A 21,292-nucleotide genomic window follows, 5' to 3' on the forward strand; every position below is an offset into this window, starting at 1 on the left:
ATTTTTATTTATAAGAAATTTTTCNCAACTCTTGTGACTAACATTTTGATCCCTGTTTCTCTGAATAGAACTTTGGAATTTACTAGTGTTTTTTTCCAAAAATTTTGCCTACCCATTTTGATGGCAATAATATATATATATATATATATATATATAGTTAGGCTGATATACTATCGGTAGCACGGAGGCCTCCGTGCTACCAAATTATTTTTAATGATGCAACTTCTAAATTGACGATCAGCTCCGTTAGACTTGATCTACACTATTGAAAATATTTGGAAGCTAAATTTCATAATTTTTCGGCATCATTTACCTATCAAACGAGTAGTCTAAAAATGAACCGTTGAAAATAAAAATCTCATAAAAAATAATGATAAAAAACTTGAATTTAAGATCAGAGGTACTGATCTTACTTTAAATAGTGAAAAGAATTTTCTATAAAAATTTTATTAGATTTGGATTGTTTTACACCGTTAAATTCACAAACGCGTCACATCCACCATTAAAATTATCAATTTTGAGACCTTTTGATCACTAGCCAAATGATGCCGAAAAATTATGAAATTTAGTTTTCAAATACTTTCAATAGTATAGATCAAGCCTAACGGAGCCGATCGTCAATTTGGAAGCGGCATCATTGAAACAACTTGGTAGTAACGAAGGCCTCCGTGCTACCGATAGTATACCACCCTAACTCCTATATATAGAGAGAGAGAGAGAGTGTGTGTGTGTGTGTGTGTGTGAGAGAGAGAGAGAGAGAGAGAAAGAGAGAGAGAAGAGCTACTATACTATCGGAAGTATAAAGGTTTGATGCTTCCGACTTTTTGACCCTTAAATTAAGAATTGTACGGTTGAAATGATTGCGGTCCCACTTAGAGTTGAGTAATATCCCTAGGATTAAGTAGTCTTCACAGGGTAATAGTATTAATCCAAAGGTTAGAAATAATGAAAAGGGTTGATTTAAAGGCCAAAAAGTCAGCAACACCAGATTCCCTATATTTCCGATAACATAGTAACTCTATTCTCTCTCTCTCTCTGTCTTGACTGGAAATGAATATTCTTCAAAAAGTGATGATACAATTTTTATATTTGAGATCTAGAATCTAGATTTTATTTTAAATAGTTTAAAGAATTTTTTAACAAAAATTTAGTTGATTTGAACTCTTCTATACTGTTAAACGAGCAAACGCACCATATCAGCTATTAAAATTATAGATTTTGTGACCCTTTGATCGTTCAGTTAGTGATGCCAAAAAATCATGAAATTTGACTTCTAGATAATTTAAATGGTCTAAATCATGTTCAACGGTGCCAATCGTTGATTTGGAAACTCTATCATCAAAAACAAATCGGTAGTAAACTGAGCAGTTTACTACCGATAGTAGCCCAGTCAAACTCTATATATATATATAGAGTCCAGCTGCTATACTATCGGTAGCACGGGGCCTCCCGTGCTACCAAGTTGTTTTCGATGATGCGGCTTCCAAATCGACGATCGGCTCCGTTAGACTTGATCTACACTATTAAAAGTATTTGGAAACTAAATTTCATAATTTTTCGGCATCATTTGACTAGTGATCAAAAGATCTCAAAATTGACAATTTTAATGGCCGATGTGGTGTGTTTGNGGTAACTTTCTCTTAGTCTCATTTTTAATCCTTTTTTTCCTATTTTACTCTACATTATGATTATGATCATTTACGAAAGCTTTCTACGCCGCCTATGAACTACTTCGAATCTTGCTGCCTTTTTGCAAAATTAGAATCTAATCATAATAGGCCTGGCTTCTGGAACGGCTTCTCTAATCTGCGAAGCTACATCGAGATTGATGTTTCGCTTCTGCTGTGTCGAAAAGCTGAAATGACTTTCTGAGTCCCTACCATGGAAGCCGCCGTAAGAAGTTGTTTGCGCTCTTACTTTTGCAGAAACTTCGGCTATGCCACACAATGCCCCCTAAAAAGTTAATGCGGCATAACACTTTTGCATCCCCAGGAGCCGACTTCGAAGCTCAATTGCTGCTCTAATCATTTGTTCTCGTTCTTGTTCTTAAAATCTCGACCAGGTTCAGAAGCACGTTCAGATTCGAATGGAAGCGTACAAGAAGTACATCGACTCCTTACTCGACAAGGCGTACAAGATCGCGTCGGAGCAAATCGCAATGAGCAGTCTCAACAACTCGACCGAGCACGACTTACACGATCTGGCGACCAGAGGGGTCATGTGCGCCCCCTCCGACCCCCTGAGCCCCTCGATCTTCCACCAACTATCCGTCGGCTCGATCAGTTTACACAGTCCGGGGGGCAGAACCGCCCCGACTTCGGCGATCGACGGCCAATTCTTCTTTCAAAAACCGCCGGAACTAAAGCGCAAATCATACTAAACCAAAAAAGGAAAAAAAAAAAAGAAAAAGAAAAATGCAAAGATGGAAATGGAAAGATCTTCTATTGTAGTGCAGTAGTGTTCTTAGTGGCCTTGTCCTTTTAGTTCTTTGTAAGATATTTCGCGGAACAAGGTTTATTTTCCTTTATATTTCTTATTAAATTTAAAAACTTTGATCTTTAATATTATTATTATGTGACACTACTACACTGATCAGGCTCTCTGTTGTATGAACTTTTATTATTATTGCAATGCAATTATTAGATAGTGAGCATTACTTGGTTATTTAATTTCCTTGGAAATTTTGCAAAATGCGTTGGATGATTATATGATCTTTCTCTTTTTTTATAGGCTAAATTACATAAAATCTCGTGTCAAAACCTAATTTTTCACTTTCTCTCTCTGTCATTTATAAATCTACACTTTGTTTCCTTGTAAAATGAAAAATGGTCACAGGGGTATGATGTAAACTGTGATAACAAAATGACCATTTTGTCCTTTACCATTTTTGGCAACAGGAGAAAAGGTTGAGGACATTTTTGGCACTGAAAAAATATATAATAATATTTTATTAACGGAATCCTAATGAATCACTAACGGCAGGGGTGAAGTGAATATTTTTCATTTTACAAGGAAGTAAAGTGTAAGTTTTTATATGTCATGGAGGGAAAGTGAAAAATCGGATTTTGACCGGAGAATTTTCTGTAACTTAGCTTTTTTTATATTGCAATTTGATCTACGTGTACTTCTCCATATTGTGTGTGTGTGAAATTGTTTTTTTGGAAAATAACTCTGATAACAGTTTTTTTAGCTGGAAAAGTATTTTTCTTTTTCAGATTTCGTAGAAAAATAGTATTTTTGCTTTTCATTTTTTTTATTCAATAATTAAAAATTGTAGAAAAGGAAGTTTTCCGGAAAATAATTTTCATACTTTTTCGAGAAACCAAACATCCTTTTATCTGGTTCCTTAGAAAAATGTGGATTTTTTTTTTTTGAGAAAAAAGCTTTTCATGAAAGATCATTTTTCCAGTTTTTCCTCCGTTTCGTGATTTTGTTTTCGTAACAAAAAATTTAAAAATAAAAAAATGTTAGTTTTCCATGAAATATGGGCAAAAATATTTTCAGAAAGTCATGGTGTTACGAAGAGAGCAAAATGATCAAATTATCCTTATTTGATAAAAAAATAATTTTTTAATTTATTTCTATAATTTTTAAGAGTATTTTTGGTATAAAATATAATAAAGATAGAATAATGATGAAAAACTTTGACGGAGGAGAACTAAATATATCGATTTAAATTTTCAAGGGGTAAAATATAGATTTTTTTAAAAAAATAAGAGAGAAACGTGAAAAAAATATGTATTTATGTATAATGATTTGGCAAAATTACAGAAAACTCTCTTACCAATACTTGATTTTTCACTTTGTCCCTTCTGTCATTTAAAAATCTACACTTTATCTGCTTGAAAAATAAGAAATGTGCACTTTGGCCCCGGCCATTACTATTCCGTTAGAACTTTTTTTATATTCTATTATTATATATTTTTTATACCCAAAATACCCTCAGTCTCCTTCCCTCAACATTGCCGCCTCCTTCCTCGCCGCCCACGCAGCCTCACCCTACTCCGCCACCTCGCCCTCCTCTGCCACCTCGCCCTCACCCACCCTTCCATCCGCACTCACACACACACCCTCTCATGCTCCTTCGTCGTCTCGCCCTCGCCCTCGCCCATATTTCCATCCATACTCGCCCCGATCTCCTTCCTACTGTCGCTGAAATGGAGGTCGACTAGGGTGCAAGAGAAGCGGGGGAGCAGGTGGAGGAAATGGAGTCGGAGCTGCGGTGGAGCGAGGCGCAAAGAACGAAAGAGGAGAGATGACGGCTGAGCAAAATTGGGGAGAAGACGAAGATAGAGAAGGGCAATTTTATTATTTTTATCATCACATATTTTTCAAGAAGTAAAGTATAAGTTTTTAAATGGCAGAAAAAAAATGACAGAATAAGTATTGAAAGAAATTTTTTTTATAATTTAGCCTAAAGATTTTCTATATTTTAGTTATAAAATTTTTATAAAAGATAATATTTTAATAATTCTTTTATAGAAAGTGATGGATAAAGAAAGTTGACTTTGCTCCTACACGAGACAAAATCACAAATGGAAAAAGCCTGTAAAAACCTAACTTCATTTAGATTTTTTTTTTGACTTTTTTGGCAAATAGCCCCCTTACAAATTTTTTTTTTAAAATTGGCCCTGTCAAAAATTTATTTGCAAAAATGGCCCTGGCCCCACCACGCAAGCGCCACGTCAGCGCCACGCGGGCGGGGCTGGGCCAGATGGTTAAGTTGAACACGGTGAACCATTCACCGTGTTCAATACAAAGTTTTTGTATTGGACACGGTGAATGATTCACCGTGTCCAATACAAAATAGCTAAGATCGAAATATTTGTATTGGACACGGTGAACCATTCACCGTGTCCAACACGGTGAATGGTTCACCGTGTACAAATACCTCCAACTTAGCCATTGTTGGGGTATTTGTATTGGACACGGTGAATCATTCACCGTGTCCAATACAAAAATCTTGTATTGAACACGATGAATGGTTCACCGTGTTCAACTTAAATATTGCCCTGCCCGCGTGGCGCTGACGTGGCGCTGGCGTGGCAGGGGCAGGGCCATTTTTGCAAATAATTTTTGGACGGGGCTATTTTTGCAAATAAAATTTATCAGCGGGCTATTTGTAAAAAAAGCCCTTTTTTTTCACATTTACGTCAAAAGAAACAATAAAAATATCATCGAAACTCCACTTCTCGCTCTTGAATTACTCCAATTTAATAAACATATATATAGAGAGAGAGAAAGGGAGAGTTGAGCTGGAATGTTATCAGTATCAAACCAACTCCATTACTATTCATTTATTTTCGATGATGGAGCATCCAAATCGATGATCGGAATAGTTGAACATGATTTATACTACTTGAAGTATCTATTAACCAAATTTCAAATCTTTTCGACATTATTAGCCTGATGATCAAGGATTTGAAATTTTATAATTTTAATGGTCGATATAAGATGTTTTCTCGTTTAACGGTATAAAGATATCCAAATTTATTGAATTTTGGTTAGAAAATTCTTTAAACTATTTAGAACAAGATCTATATTCTTGATCTTGATTACAAGACTCCTATCATCACTTTTTAAAGAATATTTATATTTAGTCATTTATTTTTATTTTCACTTGAAGGACAAAGAACAATATCCAAAAAAATATGAAATTTAGTTTCTAGATGCTTTAAGTGATATAAATCATATTCAATAGTACCGATCGTCGATTTAAAGGCTCCATCATCGAAAACAAATGGGTGATAACAAAGCTCGTTTGCTACTGATAGCATTCCAGCTCAACTCTCTCTCTCTCTCTCTATATATATATATATATATATATATAGAATTAGGTTACTATACTATCTATAGTACTGAAGCTCTGATACTATAGTTTCGTTTTCGATCTTAGGGTGTTTAAGTCAACGATTCATAATATTAAATATGATTTAGGGTATATAAAATTCTTAGAAATAAAATTTTAATTTTTTTCGACATCGTTTACTTAGAAAGTAAATCATGTCAAAATGAACAGTTGAAATTAAAAAATCTTTAAATTTTAAGGATAAAACTTTTAAATTCAAGATCAAGGATGTTGATCTTGATCTAAATAGCTTAAAATATTTTCTATCAAAATTTGAATAAATTTAAATCCTTCTATACCGTTAAACTACAAACTCACCATACTAGCCATTAAAAATTGGCAATTTTGAAATGATTTAATCATAAAGTAAATTATATTGAAAAAATCTAAATTTTTATTCCTAAAAACTTCAAATACCCTAGATCAGTTTTAATTGTATAGATCATTAATTTGAACATTTTAAGGTTCAAAATGAGATTATAGTATCGGAGCCCCGCTACTATAAATAGTATAGGAGCCTCCCCCCCCCCTCTCTCTCCCTCTCTCTCTCTCTCTGTCTCTCTCTCTCTATATATATATATAGTTAGGCTGATATACTATCGGTAGCACGGAGGCCTCCGTGCTACCAAATTGTTTTTAATGATGCAACTTCTAAATTGACGATCGGCTCCGTTAGACTTGATCTACACTATTGAAAATATTTGGAAGCTAAATTTCATAATTTTTCGGCATCGTTTACCTATCAAACGAGTAGTCTAAAAATGAACCGTTGAAAATAAAAATATCATAAAAAATAATGATAAAAAACTTGAATTTAAAATCAGAGGTACTAATCTTACTTTAAATAGTGAAAAGAATTTTCTATAGAAATTTTATCAGATTTGGATTGTTTTACACCGTTAAATTCACAAACACGTCACATCCACCATTAAAATTGTCAATTTTGAGACCTTTTGATCACTAGACAAATGATGCCGAAATATTATGAAATTTAGTTTTTAAATACTTTCAATAGTGCAGATCAAGCCTAACGGAGCCGATCGTCAATTTGGAAGCGGCATCATTGAAACATCTTGGTAGTAACGGAGGCCTCCGTGCTACCGATAGTATACCACCCTAACTCCTATATATAGAGAGAGAGAGTGTGTGTGTGTGTGTGTGAGAGAGAGAGAGAGAGAAGAGCTACTATGCTATCGGAAGTATAAAGGTTTGATGCTTCCGACTTTTTGACCCTTAAATTAAAAATTGTACGGTTGGGATAATTGTTGTCCCCCCTTAGAGTTGAGTAATACCCCTAGGATTGAGTGGTCTTCACAGGGTAATAGTATTAATCCAAATGTTAGAAATAATGAAAAGGATTGATTTAAAGGCCAAAAAGTCAGCAGCACCAGATTCTCTATATTTTCGATAACATAGTAACTCTATTCTCTCTCTCTCTCTCTTGGCTAGAAATGAATATGCTTCAAAAAATGATGATACAATTTTTATATTTGAGATCTAAAGTCTAGATTTTATTTTAAATAGTTTAAAAAAATTTTAACAAAAATTTAGTTGATTTGAACTCTTCCATACCGTTAAACGAGCAAACGCACCATATCAGCCATTAAAATTATAGATTTTGTGACCCTTTGATCGTTCAGTTAGTGATACCAAAAAATCATGAAATTTGACTTCTAGATAATTTAAATGGTCTAGATAATGTTCAACGGTGCCGATCGTCGATTTGGAAACTCTATCATAAAAAATAAATCGGTAGTAAACTGAGCAGTTTACTACCGATAGTAGCCCAGTCAAACTCTCTCTCTCTCTCTCTCCCTATATATAACTCGTGACTAGTATTCAAAATGTTCAAATTTACTCTGAAATTATCAATATATCCTTCTAAAATTCAATCCCATTAGTAAACCCTAAAAAAAATAAAAATATTTGAAGAATTATTTTTTAAAATCAACTAGAGTATTTTGGTCCTATATGGATAAAANGATCGATGATTCGAAAGTCGCAACATCAAAATGAGGTGGAAGCACGGAAGGCTCTGTGCTTCCGATAGCATAGTAGCCTCACTCTATATATATATATATATATATATATATATATATATATATCATAAGCTCATGATTTTCTTAGTACTTAGGAAGTGAACATTTGGATAGACTTTTGCTTATTTACTCGTGACTAGTATTCAAAATGTTCAAATTTACTCTGAAATTATCAATATATTCTTCTAAAATTTAATCCCATTAGTAAACCCTAAAAAAATATATATATATTTGAAGAATTATTTTTTAAAATCGACGAGAGTATTTTGGTCCTATATGGATAAAAAAGATATTTGTAAAGTTTTAAAAGGTATATTAGATATTATCCCTATATAAAAAAGGGGCTAAAAATAGAAAATTCCTCTCATAAAGACCCACTTTTTCACTTTTCACTCATGATTTTCAAAAATCTATATTTTACTTTGCCGAAATTTCAAGTTTAGAATTTCATAATTATTTCGTTCATTTTTTATAATTTATATCGAAAATACTCTTAAAAATAGCATAAGTATATATATTCTAAGAATAATTTGGTCATTTCGCACTCTCTATTAATGTCGTAACCTGCTGAAAATATTTCTAAAATTTTAAGAAGATAAAATATAAGATTTTAAAAGTTAAGAAAGAAAACTAAAAAAAGGATATTTACAGGGACGTTTATTGTATTTAGCCTATAAAGAAATACATTTTTTTTTATCCAACGATCGATCCGACGGTCACGATTCGCCGATGGGTCATGATTAGCATTTGATGATCCCTATTTAACACAAAGTACAATTTAGAAGCTTCATGAAGAGCTCTACAAGACACAACAAAAAAGATTCTATCTACTCAACAATAAAAAAAAAAAAATTGTAAATTCAATTTCCCCCCCCTGAGGTTTATCGTATTTTTAACTACGGACGCATATAGAGGAGGAGCGGGAGGGACCCCACCTTCCACTCTATTTTCTTAGCATATCAGGACGGATTAAATTTTATCCTAATTTTGGCTCCCTGCTTTGGGACATATCAGAACTAGAGCGGATTTTTTATAAATCACGGCAGATCGAAGTAAAAAAGGGATTGCCCACCCAGCTATCCCTTTCTTAGCGGATCGGGGCGTATCATTTTTTTTTCTTATTTTTAGCTCCAATTTACCACTTCCATTCGAAACAAATTGGGACAAGATCTCCACAAACCACCAGATCCATTTGCAACCCTAATTTTAATTTGGGGTAATATCTGATATGCCCTTCAAAATTTCAAAAATATCTTACTTATCCCTTCAACCAAAATACTCTTATTGATTTTAATTTTTTTTTTCAAATATTCCTATTTTTTCTAGAATTTACTAGTTTAATTAGATATTAGAACGGTATTTTGATAATTTCAGAATAAATTTAAAAATTTAGAATAGTAAAAAAGGGTAAATAAGCACAAGATCCATTTTAACTTTATCGACCTATGATTCAAAAAATTATGCGACTTTATTATCTGGTGTAAACTTTAATTTGTTCTTCTATAGGTTCTCCATATTATTTTACGCCTTTGTAAAATTAAGGGAGTAAACTACAAATTGCAATACACACAGGGGGTTATTCGTAAGTATCATAATATTAAATAAAATAAATAATAATTAGAAACCCTATCTTAATCTCAATTAATTATTACTTAATTAATCCCTAATCCCACCCAATTAGAGCCCTAAACCAACTCACAAACGACAAAAAAAAAACCTCGTGTGAACGGGGTTTGCCACGTGGCACCTCGTGCACCGCAAATGGAATATTCCTTGCAAGATGCCGCACGAGTCGCCTCCGCATGCGTCCAAACGATTCGGAGGGACACGTGGCATGAGATGACGCGGCGTTCGACTCGTGTATTTCATTCCTCCCCAGTGTACCGGATCCCAAAGTGTCCGCACCGGGGTTGTAGAGGATCCGACCCGAAAGCAACCAACGCTCAAAAATAATTTTAATTTTATAAAGTTAATAATTTATTATTTCTTAGAATATGATTGAATTAATGATTATTATTATTAAATTTATTTTTAAAAAAATATTATTATTTTGTCAAGTGGCCCAAGTCCCGACAATATATTATCTTTTTAAAAAAATCATATCTGACTAACCGGTCGGATCATGATAATTAAAAATCAATCCGACAGCTGATTCGTTCCAGTTTCTAACACCGTTTTGAACAAGATTGTTCTAAACAAAAAAAATTCTACTACTTATTTACAATTGTCTGAATAATTGATATGTTATTATTATTATAAAAGGAGGTGGCGTATTTGACTCGCTCGTCGTCATAGACACTCGAAGTTTCACCAAAGACGGAGACGAAGGTGGCCGAGGAGAAGATCGATAACTACTAGTCAAGGATGCTTTCGAAAGCATGTTTACGAGTAGGTCCGCGAGTGTGAGGGTGGTGTGGTGGCAGTAGTGAGAGAAAAATAAATCTCGCGGATGACGTGATGTTGTACTATTTTACAAAAAAGTTGCAGTATTTAAACTTATACTGTATTACAAGAAAGTTATACTATTTATAATTTATTTTATATATCAAATAATATAATTTTCTTGTTAAATAGTGCCAGGCAACTTTTTTTAATAATGTAATATCACATCGTCCGCCAGATTTTTCTTTCCCAAATCGTCACCATCTGGCCGTTGCAGCCACACTCACGAATTTGCTTTGGAAGCATTCTCGATCAAAATCGTCGCCCTCCTCCTTCGCTACCTCCGTCTTCATCTTCGGCCACTCTTTCAGTGGTCCCACTCTCGTCTCTAATACTGCGATCTCGTCGGAGAACGCCGAAAATAGGAATAGCAATGAGCGAGTCAAGCTTCGTCGTCATCCACTCGCTCATTGGCGAGGTATGGGAGGTGCGCGGCAGCAACGCAGAGATGGTGAACGAGTGAAAGAAAGTGGAAAAAGAAAATGAGCAAAAAACAAAATAAAAAAAATTTTGGTTAATTTTTTAAAAATTCAGCTTGAATTTACAAAAATAAAAAAAAGATAAACCATTTTTAGAGAAACTCAAAATTATTGAATTTTTTTTATATAAAATAGTCTTATATATATTATAAATAATTTAAATTTTTTATTATTATTCTTGTATTGGTGAAGAATCAAAAATTAATTTTTTTCAGAAAAATAATTCGGAAATTAATTTTGCGGTCGCATTTTTTGACCAAAGATGACGTCACGCGATCCCTGCCGACACGTGGCAGTTTGCTATTCGTGCTCCTCGGAAATCATAAATTTTGCCACGTGGATTCCCTATAACGACGCCATTGGTTGAAACCGCTGTAGCGTGTTATGTCACCGACACTGATGATTTGACCCCTTGGTGAAAATGTATTGAGACCCCCTAAACTATAGGGTATTTTAGAAATAGTTCCTCGACTTTAAATTTTTGGGGCAATTTCTTATATAACTTGAAAAGTTTCCGACTTTTCGATTTACCCCTCTTAGAAAGTTAATATTGAAAATACCTCTCATACGTTCCAACTTATTTTTAATATACCCTTAGAGTTAAAATCTGTTAAGTAATACTGTTATCTCTGTAAAATTACTATTTTGCCCTTTTCAAATATATCCTTCCACCATCATTGTTTTTTTTATTTACCCTTAAAGTCAGGGGCACAAAAAGTATTTCAACTTTTTGTCTTTTCCAATATACCCCCCTCTACCGTATCCAACCTTTCTTATTTACCCTTAAGTTAAGGACAAAATTGGCATTTTAATTTTTTTTAACTGTGATAGATATTTAACTCACGTTTAACTCAGGTTAATTTAACAGGAGATAACTGCGGGTATTTTGCAATAACGATGGAACATATGAGGGGTATTTTAGAAAGAAAAAAAAATAGGAGTAGATCGGATATTTCCAGACCCATGAGGGGTATATAGACAATTATTCCTAAATTTTTATANTCAACTTAGTTAAATTAAAAATTTTAATAAATTTTAGGTAAAAGTGTATGGAGACCCTCTCAACTAACGGCTATTTTGAAATAGAGCCCTGAACATACATATATTTTTATTTAGTCCTCCTCAATTTATTTATGTATCTAAGTTTTTATTCTTAGTTAAGTAAAAATTACATCAATTTGCTAAATATTAATTATCTATTTTATTAAATTTGGCATCATTTTTAAATTTTTTACTATAATCAAGGGTGTCAATCAAACAAATGTAAAGGTGGAGGGGCTATTTCAAAATGTCACATAGTTGAGGGCATATCCACACATCTCGCGCCTTAGCTTATTATAAAAGTTCTGATTAAATCAATAAAAACGAAATAAATTTTAGGGGTGTAATTCGTAATTTGTGATAGTTGAGGGGCTTCCAATACAATTTTACCTGCTCTTTGAAGGTAAAAAAGAACCCCATTGGCTAAATCCACGACGAATCTCTCACCCTTAAGAAAAAGAGAAAAACCCTAGAAAAATCAAAAAAAATTTCCCAAAAATTCGTCGATTTGGGGGGAAAAGATCCGATCTTCACACTCGGAAGCTACCTGGATCGGCTCCAATTTGCTAATTCTCGCTTCAATTTTGGGTTCGAAGCACCTCCTCTTTGGTGTTCGTCGCTCCAAATTCGTGCTTTGGATCCTCTCGGTGCTGTTTTGGGGGGATTTCGCTTTGTTTTTCGATCTGGGTATGTGTTGTTTTACTAATTCGCTTTGTCGGTTGTGTGAATTTGATGGGGTTTATTGTGAATTTGGGTGAATTTGGGCGTGTTTTGGGCAGGGTTTGGTACGGTGTTGTTAAAGGAATTTATTGAGGACTTAGGTTTTGTTTTGGCTTTTGAGATGGATTTTGAGGGTTCTGAAGGAACCCCAGATGTTATTATGATTCATGATCCATTCTTTGCTAGAGTTAATTGGTCATATTTTGCCCTAAATTTCCTATTTTGGGGGATTTTTTGGGAGTTTGTGGTGTGATGTGGTTATGCCTATGTAAGTACTGTGATTTGGGCAAGTTGTAGCTTTCACTAGGCATGTTTGTGATTGCTTATTATAGAAATTTTACTGAGAAGATATGCTGATTAAAGGATTGGGAGTTTTATCACAATTACCTTCCATTTTGGATTGCAAAGCCCTTAAAATAAATGCAGTGTTCTTCAATGAAGTGCTTTTAGGACATCTTCTCTCTGCAGTAAAAAAAATAGAACTTCCAAATCATAGCTTCTGCTTTTGGGCCTCAAAAATCAAATTTCTACTTTCCACTAAAGCAAAAGCAGGAGACTTTTCTGATTGCCAAATGGTCTATTATAGTAGCTGCAACTGAAAGCAAAGCAGGGACAAGCAGGTCTAAGTAGTTAGAATTTATCCTTCAAGTTGAGATTTTTTTTTTTTTTTTTTTGAGTTAGTATTATAGAATATAGAGTTTGATTGGTTATTACTTGTTAACGGATGGTAGAACATTATTGGTTTGACGAAGAATCTATCCCAAAATAGAGATAAATGGAAGAATGAGATTCGTATTGTTGACTCAGATAATACTCGGATCTGAAGGCCTAGTTGTCGCTTTAGATTGATGGCCATCGTGGAGGAGCTTGGTTTTCTAACTTGGGTTCTTTTGTCGTCTCCCGGATAATCGTTAGTTTTTTTTTGTCTGTTTCGTGACTCCTGGACGTATTATAGAGGAGGATGATGTATGTTCAGAGATAATAGATATTTTGGAGTCTGCTAAGTTATGCGACGGCAAAGCAACTTGGAGACATTGATGATCCGTTGAAATACCTGGGAGTATAGAATTTCATTTGCCATTGATAAGTGAACAAAATAGGAGATGACCCAGTAGGATATTTCTTTCTGTTTAGGGATATTACTTTTCAGGGGCATAATTTACTATATGTGAATTTGATGCGCACACTCTTTAGTTGAATTGGATAATGGTAAAATGCTCAAGTATTTAGAAAGACGAGTAGAATATATTCAAATATGATAAAACTATCATTTTCTTAGTACGTAGTTCTATTTAGCCTTATATGTTTTGATTGTGTACTCTCTGGCCCTGTCGGCATCCAGGATTGGATTGGATAGGATAAGATGAGAGAGTGATGCTGAGGAAAAGGAAGGATACGGCGAGTTGTGGACCTTAGGGCTCATGATGGTGGGGGGTGTGTCCGGTGGATCCAACGGGGTTTTTCGTTTAATCCAATCTAGTTCAACTGTAATCGCTCAACTGGGATTCGATACCCCCGTTCGACCAGGATTATATTACCCTACCGGATTCAATAATCCTTCCTCTTGTGACCTGATGTCTATGAGCCCCAAATCCTATTTCTTTCAATATCGCTCTCTTGTCTTATCCTATGCAATCCAATTCTGGATACCAAAGGGACCCTTTGATTATTTAGAGTTCAACTTTCATCTTTTCTTGAACTGCGTAAATAAGTTCTAGGTTAGGAAATTTCTTGTTGGCGGTATCTCTTCCGCTTTTCATCATAATTATGATGTTTTCTTAGGAAGCATCAAAATTTTTAAACATCAAGATCCAAAATGCTTGCCCAGGAAAATCTTTTCTGGTCTTCAATTGTTACGTATTATGCATGGGCACCAATGCAGCAGATGAACAGGATATGACTTGTATATAGCGACGAATCTTAGGGAAAGTGGGGAGAATATGGTAAATGTTTGAGGATGCGACAATGAGACATGTAATTACAAACAAATGCATGCACTCCATTTAGTAGATTTTGATAGACATAGAGGTAGAAACTTACAGAAGCAGAAAGAGATAGAGATAAAGATGTCGAAACTCGCACATCACGCATGCACGCGTGCATGGGAAGGTTTATAAATAAACAAACGGAAGTCCTTGTATATAAAGAAGTCTATCTTAGTGTGTTTTTCAAGATGCAAATTATGACGACATGCTCGTAGCTAGACTTCTCCGACTTGTTCACTAACAAAACTAGATCTCCATAATAAATTCTCTTCAATTTGGATTATCTTGTTGGAATATCTCCCCTTGATGGAATCTCTCATTGGCGGAGAGTATGTTGAGTATCCTTAATAATAACCAAGCAATAGCTCCATTTTAAGTTCTATTAGGAAAATCTGATATGTAGACGAAGTATCAAAATGTTGCCGAAATGAGAGAAACCTTGAGTTTTGTAGTACCCATGCATCATAAGTTGTTATTGAGTAGTTCCGTTTACTCGTAATGCTGCATGTCTAGAACACGAAGGTTCTTTGTGTTCTAGATATGCGGCACAATAAAATGCTGCTGTGAGCTGTTTTATCAATGGATTGCCAGTTTGGTAATTGTGATTGTTCACATTTTATATTTACAAGGTTAGATCGTGTATTGCGTTGTCTGAATTCTACATTTTATTCTCTCCAAATTTCATCAACACTATGTGATTCTTCACTATTAATATGCCGTGTTATCAGCTAATGAGAAATGTATCAACCAAAACCTATCGCTGGTATGGGCCCAACTCACGGCAATTCCATTGCTCTTAATAAGCAAGCGGAATTAGCTCGCAATGGTGTGGGCTCCCCCAATGATGCGAGTAATAGCGCTAGTGCGGCTTCAAGACAGCGATTACGGTGGACTAATGAGCTTCACGAACGTTTCGTGGATGCTGTGGCGCAACTTGGCGGACCTGATAGTAAGTTCTTATTGCCGCATCTTGCTGATCTAAATCATTCTTTTTCTTTTTCTTTTTCTTTAATAAGATTATGTAAAGCAATACAAGCAATTTAATTCATATTGTACTTAATTACCTGGTCGCGCAAATTTTATGCTTCATTGTCTAATTTCGGTGTGAAATTGTTTGATAGAACAATATGAACTAATTTAGCCTCAAAACTTCTACAATGGATACTCAAACTAATTTAAGTATTTAAAAGTGAATTAGCATTGTCAAGTTAAAAGCTATTTCTGAATTGTTTAATGCGCTTATATATATAACAGGAGCCACTCCTAAAGGAGTTCTCAGAATCATGGGTGTACCGGGACTAACCATATACCATGTCAAAAGTCACTTACAGGTACTCGGGTTTGACGTGCCTTTTCGTTCTCGCCGTCGTTTCACTATGTTTTTACTTTACATAATATCATTTCCTCTTTTTCTTTTTCGCCAGAAATATCGGCTAGCGAAATACATCCCCGAACCTTCCTCAGATGGTAGGTATCGTAAATTATGTCGCTACATGAAAAATTCGTTTATGCATTGAAGGGGCAAAATTATACACAAGAAGAGATGATTTAATCAGGTTTCCATTTGTACAGGTTCCAAGCCTGAAAAGAAAGATCCTGGCGATCTTCTATCGGGAATCGAAAGCTCATCGTAAGTATTTGATGCATGTAATGAACTTTTTTGGGTTTTTCCAACGGACATAATATTTTACTCATACGCAGTACGTGTGTGTGCCTTATATTGCGAGTAATTGTTCGATTCCCTTTTTTACATGCTACGCTCGAGACTTGGACCTACACATCCTAACGATTGTAATTTTGGGGGCTCTTTTAGCTCGAAGATGAAACTATACCGAGAATTGATAATTTTTAGCTGTAGGAACGAGGAGTGATGATAGTTTACAGAGTAAAGAATCGAAATGAGTCGAATCTTTCTTGGCGCAACCGTTATTAATTTTGCAATCCTAAATTGGTAAATTCAAACTGTTTTACGGCGATTACAATTGCGACCGCTCAGAATGCGAGACCATACTAATAATTGCGTGATGCGTCCCTTCATCTCCTTTTTGTCATTATTACAAACCAAAATTGAACGAAAATCGCTCTCTTTTAAAGAAACAAGATAAGATGAATTGTATTCCTACGTATTCGCACTCTTACTTTTTCCGATAATTCATCATTTTCTTTTCCGTGCCAGCGGAATGCAGATCACTGAGGCTCTAAAGCTGCAGATGGAGGTCCAAAAGCGGCTTCACGAGCAATTAGAGGCAAGTTAAATTCTTGTTTGTCGCTCGCTAGAATGCTTTTACGAGGTCATACGAAAAGTCTGTGCGAAAATGATTCGTATTCTAAAAAGCACGAGAAGTTTGTAATGCAGGTGCAAAGGCAGCTGCAGCTGAGAATCGAAGCCCAGGGAAAGTATCTGAAGAAGATAATCGAAGAGCAGCAGCGTCTCAGCGGCGTGCTCGCCACCTCGGAGGCCGACAACCCCTCCGACCCTGACAAGACCGAGCCCTCCACCCCGGCCCCGACCTCCGAAACTCCGACGGCGGGAACGGCGCCAAGCGGCCATTTCTTTTCCGCGGCCCACGAGCCGCCTCTGACCCCCGACTACCCTTCGAAGGATAACAGCAACGACGAGAGGGCAAGCAAGCGGCCGCGAACGGGCGAGACGGCGGATTTGGTTCTCGCACATCAAATATTGGAATCGAATTGAATACCCGGCGGCGGCGGGAAACTCATTCGAAAATAGCGCCATTTGCACTTTGCACCCCCGAGATGCGAAACTTTACACTTGACCCCCCTCGATGTAGTAAAGAGGGTAATTATGTCGGCTTAGAAGCGAAGGACAAATTCGCGGTTAATTTTATGGAATTTTACGCGATTTAACCTACTTTCGGAGAATCGATGTATCATATCAACATTCGCACTTAGTTGTTGTTTGTAGAGCAGGTGTTGTTGAGATTGTTGTTGTAAAATACTATTTACAAATGAATACTATGTGGAGACAATCTCTTCTTCAGGAATAATTTACTGTTCCATTTTGGTAAATAGTGAAATTTTTTTTTTTTTTTTTTTTTTTGTGTGTGTGATCACATTGTAATGTGAATGGATAATAATTGAGGAATAAATATTATAAATATGGTAATCTATATCTATACTCTATATTAAAAGAGAGTTTCATCACATTATGGAGTAAGTACGGGGACGACACGTGTCCTCTCGGTTCTCTCATATTTACTTCAAAAAATTGCATGCACCTGGTCTACAATAATATAGCATACACCAAAAATTTTTTTTAATTTGAAATCAAAATATAATTTAACAGATCTATATACTTACTCTATATTAAAAGAGAGTTTCATCACATCATAGAATATGGAGACGACACGTGTCCTCCCTATTCTCTCCTATTCACTTTAAAATATTGCATGCACCTGGTCTACAATAATATAGCATACACCAAAATTTTCTTTTTAATTCGAAATCAAAATATAATTTAATAGAAATACTCTACACTATGAAAAAGGGATAATCAGTCTATGTATAAAATATTATAGAGTTTAAATTTCGAAAATCTATCTATATTGAGAGTTTCATTACATCATGGAATATGGAGACGACACGTGTCCTCTCTATTCTCTCCTATTCACTTTAAAATATTGCATGCACCTGGTCTACAATAATATAGCATACACCAAAATTTTCTTTTTAATTTGAAATCAAAATATAATTTAACAGATATACTCTACACTATATAAAAGGGTTTATTATAGAGTTTAAATTTCAAAAATCTATATAACAATAATAATAATAATAATAATCTTTTAACTATATAATTTGACAGTTCTTCACGTGGCACCCCTACCCTTCCTCCATTCCACGTGGTAGCTCCTCACTCTTTCCCTCTCCTCTCTGGTGGCCTTCTCTCTCTTCACCTCTCCCAACCCAACTCTCTCTCTCTCTCTCTCTCTCTCTCTCGGCTTTTTTTTTTAATTATAATATTTTAAATATATAATTTTTTATAGGCGAATTTTAAAATCTAACCCATAGAGTGGTTGATAGTAAAAATAAAATTTTAAAAGGTTGAATAGATGATTTAAAATGCTTCATCGTTTGGAAAAATTTTTATACAATTTTATTTTAATTTTAATATCAAACTTTAATATTATATTACAATATGATAAGTGATCATTTTTACATCTATAATTTTTAAACTATTCAAAATATGATTGGTCGACACTTAATTTTAACAATTATGCATTATAAAATTTATTAGATAATTTAAGATATCTATTTTTCGAATAAAATGACTAATTGAACAAAATTGATGGATATTCATTTCTATCTTCATTTGGAATAATTATATTTTTGGTCTTCAAATTAGTAAGATTCGTAACAATTGTTCCAAATATATTTTTAAACAAATATTCTAATCAAATGGCTTACACTTTTGGTCTTCAAATTAGTAAAGCTTAATTTGGTACTGAGGCCCATATAATTCTATTAGATAAAATAGAGTTGAGATAAAAGCATTTAGGGATTTGCTTTTACATTCTCTTATTGAAGCGTAGAAAATATATTTATGTATAACGCAATATACGTACGGAAATAAATAAAGTATTTTCCAATCGTAGTTTTTCACCCTACGTCTCCCTACAATCCCAAACAAAATCTAAGACCAGTGACAATTGTTCCAAATATTGTTTAAGCAAATATTGTGATCAAATTGCTTAATTAAATATCATTAATATGTATATATCATATTATGTATTAATTATTTTAATTATTTAATACTAATATTATTGTCTATTTACTTATATATAGAGAGAGAGCGTTACTTTTTTTATAATGAATGAAACTAATTCTATTAAGCGGCTAGAATTATATAAGATATAGAACATTCAATATTAGTAGTTGTGCCACATTTTAGAAAGACTCAATTAGAATCCTGCACTTCTGTTTTAATTACATCGTACACCAACTCTAAATTTGATTGAAATATGATTTATCCGTTGCGAAGCGCGGGCCCTACACTAGTCTATATTAAAAGAGAGTTCTATCACATAAGGGAGTATGGAGACGACACGTGTCCTCTCTATTCTCTGCTATTTACTTCAAATAATTGCATGCACCTGGTCTACAATAATATAGCATACACCAAAATTTTCTTTTTAATTTGAAATCAAAATATAATTTAACAGATATGCTCTACACTATGCAAAAGGAATAATTAGTCTATGTATAAAATATTATAGATTCAACTCCCAACACATTCCTCATCTATAAACAAATTACCTACGCTCGATCTATACCTATTACTATAATTTTAAATAATTAAAAAATTATCAGGGTTTAATTTTTTATATTAGATTTTTAAAAATAAAGTGCACAAAATTTACTTATATACCCGGTGCACCAAATAGTATATTATGATTTTTTTTTTAATTAAGACACGCTCAAGTTCACATTTCTTTCTTATTTTAATTTGTATATTTAGTTAAATTAAAATGACCAAAGATAATTAAAATTATTAAATCTGCCGAACCTACTAATGAATTTAATAAATTTATAAATTTTTTGATAAAATTACCTTAGTCAAAAAATTAAAAGTTTAAGAAGTCTATATACATTTTCACCATAAAAAACTTTGGTAAAAAAAATGCAAAGACTCCCTCAACTATTAAACGCTTTGAAATAGATAACCGAAAGTTATTTTTTTAACTGATTTTTTTTTTATAATTTTTAATTTTTTATGATTAAATTTAGTTAATTAAATAAAATATTTGTTCAAATTTATAAAAATTAAAATATTTAAGCTGGTTGAAACTTTATATATTCACCTCACAAGTTATTTGATAGTAAAAAAAAAAAAAAAAGTTCGTCTCAGTTAAGACACGTATGATATTTTTATATAAGTTTATTTTTATTTTTTCTAAGAGCGCATCGACACTGAATATTGCGATTTGCTCCCTTTACTTTCTAATAAATACTTTAGTTCTTAACTTTCAAATATATACAATACTTTTTTTGTCTCAAACTACCTAACAAAAAAAAAAAAGAAAAAAATTACAAAAAGAGAAAAGAAGCTGCATTCTTGTTTTTTTTTTTTCCCAAAAAAAGTGCTTTTTAGAAACCATCAATTTATTTCTTTTTTTTTTTTTTTTTTGATATTTCATAGTAACCAATGGCACATCTAATTTTGCGAGAAATGGCAGCGAAGCAGCGCACTAAAAGTTCTCAACAGCACGATATCATATCACAGGGACCAAGTCGCAAATAATCCAGATACTTATATCTCAATTTCATATTATAACTGGGACTTAGAAAATTCCTCCACATCCCACACTACCCCCGCCGCCGCCGTGCGCCGGAGACAGGTCGCCGGAGAAGGTGCTCTTCTCCTCTCATCTCTCCTCCTCCTATTCTATCACACACAACGCGTCGCAGCCGCGACAGCACGCGGCAGCAGCCACTATGCATGTTCTTTTAATCTCTCAATTGTAGGGTTGTCGAATCCCTGTGGTTTGATCTCATTCAAAAGAGTAATTTTGGTGTAATATTTGGCGGAAACACCTTTTTCTATAATGTAGTTGCGAAATCGATCAAAAGTATATTATTTTGGTACTGTGTTCTCCATTGGTTTGGTGTCAAATTTTTCCGAGCCCAGGTTTGTAGGTTCGTATTGCCGATTGTGGTTTTGATCATCATTTATAGAGTAGCTATTTGGATGTAATTTTTTGGCGGAGACAATGGGGG

The 21,292-nt window shown here is 34.1% G+C and overlaps 3 protein-coding genes across 4 annotated transcripts in view; all 3 read left to right on the plus strand.

The window, feature by feature from the left end:
* On the plus strand, window positions 1,635-2,669 carry LOC109719948. Of its 2 annotated transcripts, none has more exons than XM_020246802.1 (2): window positions 1,635-1,960; window positions 2,063-2,669. In XM_020246802.1, exons 1-2 carry the CDS (start codon window positions 1,882-1,884, stop codon window positions 2,482-2,484), a joined length of 501 nt encoding a protein of 166 aa, XP_020102391.1. In that variant the 5' UTR covers window positions 1,635-1,881; the 3' UTR covers window positions 2,485-2,669. The 2 variants fall into 2 exon arrangements, with proteins under 2 accessions (XP_020102391.1, XP_020102392.1); XM_020246803.1 differs by having other exon boundaries at window positions 1,635-1,893.
* LOC109720362 (myb family transcription factor PHL7-like) lies at window positions 12,302-17,249 on the plus strand. The gene is made up of 7 exons (XM_020247411.1): window positions 12,302-12,536; window positions 15,283-15,503; window positions 15,809-15,885; window positions 15,979-16,021; window positions 16,127-16,184; window positions 16,731-16,800; window positions 16,911-17,249. The coding sequence occupies exons 2-7, from the start codon at window positions 15,293-15,295 to the stop codon at window positions 17,247-17,249; spliced, it is 798 nt and encodes a 265-aa protein (XP_020103000.1). The 5' UTR covers window positions 12,302-12,536; window positions 15,283-15,292.
* LOC109720606 (APO protein 1, chloroplastic) overlaps window positions 20,914-21,292 on the plus strand; it is a gene marked incomplete at its 5' end in the record, with an annotated part of 5,487 nt that continues 5,108 nt past the window's right edge. The window contains 1 exon segment of the mRNA XM_020247837.1: window positions 20,914-20,926.

This window comes from Ananas comosus, linkage group 14 (genome assembly GCF_001540865.1).
Source record: "Ananas comosus cultivar F153 linkage group 14, ASM154086v1, whole genome shotgun sequence".
Taxonomy (NCBI): domain Eukaryota; kingdom Viridiplantae; phylum Streptophyta; class Magnoliopsida; order Poales; family Bromeliaceae; genus Ananas; species Ananas comosus.